Consider the following 11812-nt stretch of genomic DNA (forward strand, 5'->3'; position numbering starts at 1 on the left):
GCAAGAGGTTGTACGCCGATTGCCACTCTTTGTAACACCACACGATCCGTTGAGGGGGCCGATCGATCAAATGATGTTTATGTTCGATCAAACGTTTGACGAATTCGGTTTTGCCCGAACCGCTAGGTCCAGCAATGAGCATGTTAAAGGGATGGCGAAGATACAAAGCCTCCCAACTGGCACGATCTAAGTGTTCGTCGATGACTTTGACAGTAGAGGAAGAGGGAGCAGAGACAGCAGAGGTGGCCATGGTATGAGAAATGTCACTTGTGACACGAAAAAACAAACAAGACAAGAGTTTATATACTTTTTCAGAACACGTTTATTGAATGTTTCAAATATGAACACGAAAGACAAAAATACATACAACCCAAATAGTGATGTACAGGAATATAAAACACAGCAAAGTGATCAAAGTGGAATATAAACAAGTGTCTGTACAACATGTTTTGGTTAACCAAGATGTCCTAGGGACAGTGTGTAATGTTCTTACAGTTTCTACATGAGGTATTGTCACACAAGTGTCCTCCCGGAATGACCTTTCAGGCATGTCCATGACAGTCCTGTCCTGAAGCGAGTGGTTGTTCTCGGTGACGGGTTCTTCTGGCACCGTCACTAACACGGGTTGAAAAGTAACTTTTTTCCTTGAACAACTCTTGTGCATACTGGGCCACTTCTTGGGTCCAAGCCTCAAAACCCCCCTTTTTCCAATCACGAACATCTGTCCAATGGGCATGTAAGTCACAAGCTACACACACATCGTCATACACGTCTTGGGTCGCTAAAAGTTGACGAATCTTTTTTTCCTGTTGAGGTCGAGAAGTATCCAGATGAAAACGCAAGGCTTTGAACAAAAGGAGTTTTTCGTGACCATTTAAGGCCATGGAGGTGGTAAGTACTGATCGTAAAGAGTCCACAAAGAATCGGCTGGTAAACGAAATCCCAGAAAACAAGTCACTAAGACACACACCACTTGTCGTCCAAAATTGAATGGATACAGTTCTTGTAATAATTGATGGTAATGATCCACGGTTTGAATATGGTCATTGAGTTCCTTCCACGGAATCTGTTGAATGATATGTGACATAATCCGTGGCATGGCAACTTGATTTTATAGTGTCTTTGTTTCGGAAGCAATAAAGGTAATTTCTAACCAAACACGTTCGTTCTCCAGTAGGGAATTTAAATGTTACATACTGTAACTGAAACGCCAGAGTTTGTCTAGATGTTTCGTCTTTTTCTAAGCAGATTCCATGTAACAAATGTTGGTAATCCTTTAACTCGTCTTCCTCAATACGTTGCAGTAAGTGAATCTCCAAGTAACCAAAATTACGAACGTCTAGCCCATCATCATTCATATACTGAAAGTATTCAACAAGGTCTGACCAGTGAAAAAATTTCTGACGAATCAGTCCTCTTATACCATTCAGGTACCAGTGGTTAAAGATCTGGTGACGTAACGGATGCAATTGTTCTTTACGTTTCACTTGTATTTTCACCAACTCTCGATAAATCCTTTCTCTCAACTCCTCAGGCAAGCCCAAAATGTACTCTTGTAAAGTATCCATAAGTATATACACTGTTTTTGGAATCGCTGGGTGGTAGCCAATAGCCTCGTTTAACTTTGTGCCTAATGTAATATCCACTCATAATCAGTCTTCTTGTACTTTGGAACAGAGCATAATTTAAAAACGGATGAATCACTTTGAGTTTGCGTTTCACTTGTATTTTGATCAGTTCTCGGTAAATGCGTTCTCTCAACTCCACAGGCAAAGCACGAATGTTCTCTAGCAAAGTATCCATGAATAGGTCATACTAAATCCTCTTTGGTCTGACACAAGAAATGTACTCTTTGCACAAACATGGTTTCACTTCAGTGTCGAATTTAAATCGTTGAGTCACTAATCTACACATTACAATTCGTTCAGAAGTTTCCTCTTTCACCAAGTTGACATTGTGTTCAAAAAGTTTGTAATTCGTTAACTCTTCCTCTGGAATTCGATGCAGTACGTTTACAATGTAGTAACTACAATCGTCCATACCAAACCATTCCTTTTTATAACCAGAAGGTCGTTGATCAATGTCTGTCCAATGGAACACTTTCAATTGAATCAGTCCTTGTATAGCCTTCAGGTACCAGTGGTTCAAACACCGGTGACGTATCGGATGCAATTGTTCTTTACGTTTCACTTGTATTTTGACCAGCTCTCGGTAAATGCGTTCTCTCAACTCCACAGGCAAAGCACGAATGTTCTCTTGTAAAGTATCCATGAACAGATGATTATGGTAAGAAGTTACTTCAATGTCTCGGTCCCACTAAAGGTAAGTAATGACAATTCGGTGACCATCGAGCATGTTCAACGTAGGCCGAATCTTGCGGTTCCCAGTGGTGAAGTGACACACCGCAACTGAAGCACTTGACTTTATCTCCTTCGCCCAAGTAGAAAAATCCGGCTCTGGCTAATTCTTCGGGGGTCGGTCCTCCCAGATACTTTGGCCATTTTCCTTTGAACGATTGAAGACGATTTTCAAAGTCGCAGTATTCCGACAAACGCACAGGAAACGAATATTCGTCTTTCACAGGTTCGTTTCGATGAGGGTTGGGTGACATGAACAGGAGTTTGCTCAGGGCTGGATGACATCCGTAGGGAGGTAAACGTGAAGGTCGACATTCCCCTTTAAAACGAAACCCAGTAAAATGTCCAAGAGGACGAGCAGCATCGCTTTCGCATCCCACAGGTTTGACACGCACAGCATCACTTTCCATGACAGGGGTAGGGGTACTAAAGTTCCCATGATGCTTTACGGCATCGCTCAGGTCACAAGGTACAGCATCGGTCCCATCGCAAGGCTCACAATCGCACTCGTCTGCAAACTCCGTTACGCAATTACAATGGTAACCACATGGACAATCGCAGTTTCCTTCCGGACATTTTCCGTCGCAATGCCTGGGTCTTATCCATCCAGTATTAGTCACACTAGAGGAAGATACAACTTTTTTACAATCCCCAAACTGAAACGATGTCTTTTTCAAAGTATTCATCTTGTTCGCTCGGTCTTGGTAGTCACAATGAACTATCGATCTTGACCATAGCCCCTTTTTTATACTAGTCTCAATGCAGTCTCCAACTTGTACATCTTTCCTTTTTTACGTTTTTTATGTCCTGTTCTGGAAGGTACCGTCTCTAAGGTACCGTTAACATTGTACCGTAGTGTGATGGGTGGAAAGGCCATAGAAAGGTAAGGGCAGTGCGGAGACCATCGAGTATGCTCCAGAATAGCTGAATCTTTATAGATACATAGATCCATTCGTAACTTCAGTCCGCAAGCGAAACACTGTACCTCGTATCCCAATCCTGACTCAGGTCCCAAGTAGACAAATCCTGTTCTAGCTAAAACATGCGAAGAAGGTAATCCTTCCCTATTCGTAGGCCATTTCTGAAACGTGTCCAATCGACGGGCACAATCACAATAGTCAGGTAAGAAGACTGGAAAATGGTAGGGTTTGAACTTGGAGTTCTCATCGGGTTTCTCACTCGATTCTTGCTGTGGCGAAGTCATCTTTCTGGTGGGGTAACTATCCTCTTACAACCAATGTTTTATACCAACGTGTCCATACGGTAAGGTGAAATGATTGGGAAGTCGAACTCGCTTCTGGTACACGATTTGATAGACTTTTTCCAAGGGCCGACTGACGATGTGGTGAGTGGGTAAACGTACAATCTTGTTCGGTTGATAGGTGGTCACTTTAAAGTTTCCATCCTCTCCCGATTGCAAGGCTTCTTTCAATACCCCAAAGTTGACCACTCGACTGGTACGATAATTCAGAGTCAGTCCTTTCACTTTGCACGTCGTGTGCACTTCTCCTTGTTTGTCCCGGTATTCGTAGCCGTAATTTTTGGGACCGCCACTGACGAAACTTAGAATCTTGTCGTCGGGATGCTCGTCTGTCCAGTCACCTAAACGGTCTCCTTCGATGTTAGGGTGATGTTGAATCGGGTGATGGATGTAAATGCAACTGTCCGTGTCAAAGTACAGGACGCGTTCTTCTAACAGTTCTAAAGCTTCGTACAATTTTAAGCGAGCATGAGCTGTCACGTAAGCCGCAATGATGACATTTCCAAAAGGGTCGTCTTGTACAAAGTCCAGATCTTCTTCGTAATTGACCAAGATTAAATTCTCTCGAACGACGTCCACGTGTTTCATGTATTTGGTTTTGTCGTGAATCATCTGGAAGTAGCAGGAAGGTTCTGTCAAATATTCCGTCTTGGGTAAACACGGTCGTTGTGCCATTTTACCCCACAAGCAATTTAACATCACTTTGGCAAACGATCGCCTGCCTTCGTTTTTCTCGATGTGGTCTAAAGTGATGCCTTCTTGTTCCCGGTATTTCTCTTTGAATTTTATTTGGTCTTCGGGAGTGTGACACCAGGAAGGATAGCCGCTGGCTTCTTGCTTCAGTTTCAAAAAGGCATCCACGTAGTCGGCGAAAATGCCTTTCTGAGTAGGGTCACCTTTGCAGTACTGTTGTGTCTTGGGAAAGTGGCAAATTTCGTACACTTCTAACAGTTGGTATCCCATGTCCAGAGCTTTGAACAATTCTACGCTGACCCAAGTTCCCGTCAAGGCCCGTTCTTCCTGACTGTGCTGACAAGGTTGGTCTTGGTTGCACGTTTCGGCACAAGTACGGCACAAGGGAAACATCAGTTTGCCTTGACAATGGTGAGGTAAGACGGGGTGGTATAGGTTCGTGGGAGGCAAAACTTTGCACTTGATCAAGCCTTCGTATTGTCGAATGTTGACCAGGTCGATGTGTTCCGTCAGCAATTGCGGGTGCCCTACAGGAAAGCGACAATATTTGCACACGTAGGGATACAGCGAACACACGTCCAAGTATTTGATTTCTTCTCCTTTCTCTTCGTCGGCTTGGTACAGCAAACAGGTGGCATTGGTCCTTCCTCCGTACAAACTATCCCTTGGGTTCAGCGGGTCCATGAACTGGTAACTTTCCACGAGGCGTTTAAACTCGGGATCGGTTTTCATACGGTGATCGTACTCGTGTTCCCACATTTCCACCACTTGGTATCCTTCCTGTTCTAACTTTAGGCGTCGCTGACAAGTGTCCTGGTACAAGTCTTCCATGGTTCGTTGCAAAAACTGATTTTTAGTGCCACGGTCAGGGTAACAAACAGGACATCCGTGAAATAAGCAACCGTTAAACTCGTACACGATCTTGGGGTTTTCTAAGTCCCAGCCATCGACCGAATACGTTCCGATGGTCTTTTCGCCCCCTCCGTTGCGGGCATGCTGAATCCACTTGTCTTCCTTGTCGCACAAGTAATGTAACCAACGTAGGGCTTTGACCGAGTATTGACGTTTGACAAAGTGGGTCGTTTGAGGGCTGATGACAGCCACGGTGTTTTCAGGCATGAATCGTTGTCGATACACTAGGGAACACGCTTTGGCAATGGTGCAAGCTTCTTTCAAAGGATCGACCCCTCCGTGTTCCATGAACAGTTCTCGAAATTTTCCACAGCAACGCCGTAAAATGTCCACGTCGGAACGACAATACTTTAGCATTTCTTCCTGAAAGTCGAAAGGGTCCGAAGCGTGAGCCTGGTACCAAGCATAGAAAGCTTCTCGTTGTTCGGTACGCATGTTGTCGGGGTCGTAATAGTGAGCCTCAGGTAAATGGGGTAGAACGGCGTGTTGATTGGCTTCCGTATTGAAAAAGTGTGGAAAGTACCCTTTAGCCATTTCTGTCATTCCAAACGTTTTAGGCATTCGACTCAAAGGCATGGCCAAATAGCTCATCGAATCTTTAAACTGCACTTGTCCCACTTGCATGAAAATGATTTTGGCTCCGTTCAAAGTCACTTTAGGACGCTCGGTGCCTTGTTCCGTATAGTACCTCAAAAGAAACTGTCCATCGTATCCGGAAAAATTGTGAGCCATCACCGTGGCATGACGATGACAATCTCCGTAACGTTCGATGTCCTCTTGGCTCCACGTCTTGTCGACGGGGTCTAAGACCCATTGGGCAAAATCGGCTAACGTGTTCGGTCCCCGAAAGATTTTTTCACGTCCTCCGGGTATCTTGCTGCAGTGAGGGCAATGACTGAAGATAGGTTCTTGAATGCACTTCTCGCACGCTCGATGAGCCACGCAAAAATTAGGAATGTGAATGCCGGTCTCTTGCATGCATTCGAAATCGAAAAAGATGAAATTGCCTTTCTTCTTGTGACCGTCCTCTTTCTCTGGTGAGGGTTGGTATTTTTGCACGTAACATTGGTGTTCCAAGTCCACGATGTGGTGACAAATGTGACATTTTTTCTTTCCTGAACATACGTGTGCCTTGGTATTATTGGTACGTATGACTTGTTCACACGTAGGGCACAATCTCAGCAGTTGACAAGCGCATTTCTTCTGTGAACCTTGCGTCTTCAAATGTTGTTGGTAACAGGTAGGGCTGACAAACGTGCGCAGACAAGTGGAACAAGGCACTGGTTCTTCGCTCAGACAGGGTGAAGAGGCCAAACATCCTGTGCATTTCGATCCACAATGTTTGTGTTGCTCTCGATTGTTATAACCATGGTCACATTTCTCACAATAATAAACATATCCCAGGAATCCAGTGATACTGGTAATGGTATCGAAATGGTCATCATGATGATAAAGGTGAATGTATTTTCCGTCCTTAAAGTCTTGGCCTCGAAACAACAGAGGTCCGCGCACTTCTTGAGGGTGCACTTTCAAGGTGTAGCGTGGAGCTAGGGCATCTTGCAATTTTTGCATCTCAGGAATGCCACAGGGTGTGTCTTTGGGCAGTCCGGCTTGTTGTAACAGGAGTTCTGCTTCGTTTCGTTGTTTGGCTCGGTCGGAACGTTGAATAGTGTTCCAGGTTCTTTTCCATTCTACCGTGTCGTTCTTGTTGGCATAGGTTCGTCCCACCACGATGGCACGGGCTAAACACATCTGGTCATGAGGGTTGTTAATTCGGACGAGACTCGTTTTGGTGTTGCGAAGGTCGTCCACCAATAACATCTTTTTGCGTCCAGTCCCTTGAGGAGGAGAGACGTGGGTCATATCCAGTGTGGCTTTACCATCGGTGATGTCAAACTGATCATTAGATTGTTGTACGTGTTGAATCTTGTCCATGACTTTGGAAGCAGTTAATTCTGCAGGGGTGCTAAACTCGATCCAAACAGGGGATTTCAAACCGTCGTGTTGTATGGAAAGTCTCAAGCGATCGTCTTCTTTGGGTTGACATTGTCGCTTGAGTGCAGTGAGCAAAGAATCCCACACCTCAGTGATGAACCCTTCTGCTTTCTCTAACGGCACTTCAGCCTTGAAATCTTTAAACTTCACCGTGTATTTGTAAGCCGTGGTTCTAAATTTTCTAGAGGAGCGCTTTTCCGTCTCTCGAATGGAATAGTACTTTTCAGGGTTAACTAAGGGTGATGAACTTGGTTTAGAGGGTTCGGATTCTGGTTCACTCATGTCCTCTTCAAAATCACTGGCATGAATTTGTGCCAAGATCTCAGCCCTGGTACGAGGCGATAGATCACGTTTCTGCCTCTTACTTTCTTCTTCTTTCTTCTCGAATGAATGGGATCGTTTCATCTTGAAAGCAAAAAGTCAAATGACTCAAGTTCAAACACCATAAACTACTTTATAGTCATAGCAGACCAGCGTATATAAAAGGGTGTGTGTCTTGTCCTTTCACTATTCATTTCACTCTCGAGCCGAGCACAACGATGGAAGAGACTGACCAGATGGAACGTTTCGTCAGAGCTTTGCGAGGGGTCATTAGAAAATTCTCTTCAGACCAGCCTACGGACTACTCTCCTTCCTTTAGAGATAAAAGTCAAGATACTTGCTATATCTGTCAGAAGAAAGGGCATTGGTCTTCAGAGTGTCCAGACCGTCAAAAAAGAAAAAAAACAGGGGATAAAAAAGACAAAAGTCAAGATACCTGTTATTATTGTAAAGAAAAAGGACATTGGTCTCCAGATTGCCCCAAAAAGAAACAAGAGGAGTCAGAAGAAGAGAGGAATTCTTCAGAAGAAGAGAGGGATTCTTCTGACGAAGAGAGGGATTCTTCTGAGGAAGAAAGAAGACAGGTGAAGAAAAAGAAACAGGAGAAAAAAAGAAGAAGGGAAGAAAGCGAGGAGGAAGAAGAGGAAAAGAGTGTGACGGTGAAGAAATTCAAAAAACAGAGAGACTAAACAAGGAGAAAAGAAGAAATTAATGAACTTTTTATTAAAGTGTTGAGTTATAAATTGTGAATTGGATTGTAAAAAATGGAGAAAAGAATAAATGAATGATATAAGGTAAGTGTCTTTGAGTTGTGATTTTAAAATAAGAAGCTACACTCACGCACTCATACACAGACACGTATTAAAAGGGTAACATGGGTGAGTTTTTTTTTTGGATTGGCAAATTGAAATTGTATTTCTTTTCGAGAAATGTGGGTGGCCCTGAAAAGGGCCTTTTTTTCTTCATGGTGTAGGGGTGAGTTTAAGCAATCAATTTTAACTGCCTTAAGCCTTTGCCACGGCCAAGGCCTACTTCTGGACTGCGTAATGTTGATGATAATGATTGGGTTGAAATCACTAAGGGTGGTACGGTAGGCTTAGTCACAGGGTTGACATGTTTGGCTCGGGAAGGTCGTATTCTCTTCGGTCGTGATAAAGAAGTCTGATACATTTGTTTCAGACTTCTTAACTCCGCTAAAATGTCCAACAGTACCGTGACCGTTTGATTTTCACCCTCTTGTTTCTTTGCTGCTACTTCTTCTTGCTGTTGTTTTTTTCTTACCTCTTCTTCTTGTTGCTGTTGCTGTAGGAGAAAAGTCTGTTCCGCTTCCTTTTGTCGTTGTATAAATTTCTCCAATTCTTCTTTCTGTCTCTGTCTAAAATTCTCCACTTGCGGTAATGAAGAAAGTAACGAAGGTTCCGGAACAAATTCTTGCGAGGAGAGAAAATCCACAAAATCCCAATTCACCTCTTCTGAAAGTAAGTCCGGGTTCCCTTGGGCAATCTCCCCTGCTGGTGCACCCCACTGGATCGTTTTCTGAGTTTCCGTCATGTTGAATCACTGTCGCATAGATTGACTGCACACAAGCGCTAGCGAATCTATATTGACTACGTGACGTCACAGACTGCTCTCTTCGGATTGGATGCGAGCTGACTGAATTCTGTAACGCGTGTTCGGATTGGTAAATGAACTCAATCCGTTTCAATCCTTCCTCCGCCTATAAATAAGCGCCGTTCAATGCATTGATTCACCTGTTCTCGTCGCTTCAAGATGTGGACTACAGTTGAGTCATCCACCCTTGTGTCTTCCATGATGTTTCGGACAGACTTGCTCATGTATGTCCGATCGAAGTGGACCGTTGTCCACAGGACAAACACCAGCCTGTGGATACGTAGGATCTACGTCGAAAGACAAGGATGCCTGAAAAGAGTGCTGATGTACGGACCAACAGTAAGACGCAGCCTAAGGACAAGAAGAAGACCAATGCGGTGCCATTTATGTTAATGAATACATTAACATAAAACCCAAAGGCCCTTTTCAGGGCCAGCCATATTTCTCGAAAAGAGATAGCCTTTCCATTGCCTACCCCTTTTTTTAAAAAAATTTTTTTAAAAATTTAAAAAAAAATCCCATGTTAAATTCCCCTTGTACGTAGAGTGACCCACGATTTATTGCCATGTTCAATTCCCTTGTACGTAGAGTGACCCACGATTTATTCCCATGTTAATTCCCCTTGTACGTAGATTGACCCACGATTTTTCTCCATGTTAAATTTCCATTGTACGTAGATTGACCCAGGGGTGTTTTTAATGCTAATTCCCATTGTACGTAGAGTGCCCCCCTTCACTACTCATGTCATTGTATATTTCTCTGCATATGATAAAAGGACACAAATCAACACGATGTGTATGCATTTACATCAATATAATCTGATGGCAGTTGTATCTTAATATCGCATGGTTGCGACAATGAAATATCAAAATAATTTTGTTTTAGATATTATATCTAATCTACTAATATTATTCTAGTAAACCTCCATTAATGACGATAATAATATCTTTCTTTTGAATGATGAACAGTGCTTACTTTGTTGGTGGCTGAAACTGTAAACAGTTGTACACACATTTCGCTCAGTTAAACATTCACATAATAAATTCATATGTTATTTTGACACTATGCTACCTGGGATGTGCCAGCGATACGTGACCATCAGGCTGATTTACGTTGTTAAGCTTAGAAATATCAATAATTGTCTCAACTAGAATTTTAATGCAAAATAAGGTGGAATTGTTTCAGACATTTTGTTTGCATCGCACTGTTTGCAGGTATATGATTCAAACATAGATCACTTTGCCCAGTGCAAACGGAATCAATGTTTATATACCAAAACTAGGATTGTACACATACTTGGCCTACATATAGTCTCTAGAATCGATATCCCCTATATTCATCTTCATTTAGACGCTTTACATCATATCACGTGTTCACAAACAAAACACATTCTATCATAATCATTCAAAGGCATGCAGAACTCTCTAGTTAACAAAATGTCTTACCTGTAAAACAATAAAGCTAGTGAGGATAATGTTGATTGATAAAACTGTGTCTTCTATTCCTTTGTAGAGCAGGCTTACCTACGAGAAAATGCATATCAATTTTTTACCATAACGTTTTTTAATTTTATGTTATCAAGATGAAAGGGTACAAAATGTACTGATTTTATCAATCTACGCACGGAATGAACAATTACACCTTGCACAGTTATCTACGTTGGCGTCGAATAGATTCGTATATTCTCAGTATATTTATCTAAATGGGACATTATTAATAGCAACAGTATGGCGGTTTTATGGACGTGACAAATATATGAAATTCACATTAGTTTTGAAACGAAATTTCTTGCTAAATTTTGCATGTTTTGCACAAATATGATCTGTGTATTATTTATAATGGAGGCTCGAATAAAATAGAACATATTTACAATTGAATCTGCGTAACAATGTTGCAACGTAATTACATGTATCTGAAAACCAAAAAACTCAAATGCGGTGATATCAAGAACCTATAACTTATTTAGGCAGTCGAAAGAGTCTGTGTAGGTTCTACTGGATCCTACATCATTCCATTCCAAATAACCACTGTATATTACAAATATATAGTATACAAATTAAAAGAATGTTAATACATTCATTGGTGAAGAATTTATTACTTACTCGTTCACAATATGTCCGTTACTTATTCAGTACATAATACATTGTTTCGTGAAAAAATATTACTTTTGCTTCATCAAAATAAAAAATAAAAATATATATATATATATATATATATATATATATATATATATATATATATATATATATATATATATATATATATTTGATGTTAACAATTTGTTACTTATTCCGTTCATAGAGAGTATAATGGTTCAACATTCATTACTTATTCAGTTCTTAATGTGCTCATTTCTCAAGAAGTCAATATTTACCCCGTTCATAATGTGTGAGAAAGCTTCTCTTATCTCTTGCATCACAATCTCAGTTTTTGCTGAATTATTTGCGATGGGGATCAGTGATGAATAGCTGCAAGTAGAGATGAAATACATATCTGAGATATTCGTGCTAGCATATGTTCATTTGTTTGTTTGTTGTAAAGCAAGACAATGTAATACACTGTCTGTCTCATGAACATTATTACTACTTATATGGTAAATTGCATCATACATTATTGAGATCCCACGTGTCTGCATCTTGTTAGCGATATCTTATTATAGTGT

At 41.6% G+C, this 11812-nt stretch overlaps 1 protein-coding gene across 1 annotated transcript in view; it reads right to left on the reverse strand.

Annotated features, from left to right (window-relative positions):
• The window catches only part of LOC149791964 (metalloprotease mig-17-like), a 45170-nt gene extending 33582 nt beyond the window's left edge, over positions 1 to 11588 (reverse strand). The window contains exons 1-2 of the mRNA XM_089969303.1: positions 11525 to 11588; positions 10596 to 10673 (exon numbers count right to left, since the gene is read on the reverse strand). Of these exons, the coding sequence (XP_089825429.1) occupies positions 10596 to 10673; positions 11525 to 11566 (120 nt within the window). The 5' untranslated portion in view covers positions 11567 to 11588. The remainder of the gene's footprint in view (positions 1 to 10595; positions 10674 to 11524) is intronic.
• Positions 11589 to 11812: the final 224 nt, after the last annotated feature.

Source organism: Sinohyriopsis cumingii, chromosome 9 (genome assembly GCF_028554795.1).
Source record: "Sinohyriopsis cumingii isolate HCF-2022 chromosome 9, ASM2855479v2, whole genome shotgun sequence".
NCBI classification, from domain to species: domain Eukaryota; kingdom Metazoa; phylum Mollusca; class Bivalvia; order Unionida; family Unionidae; genus Sinohyriopsis; species Sinohyriopsis cumingii.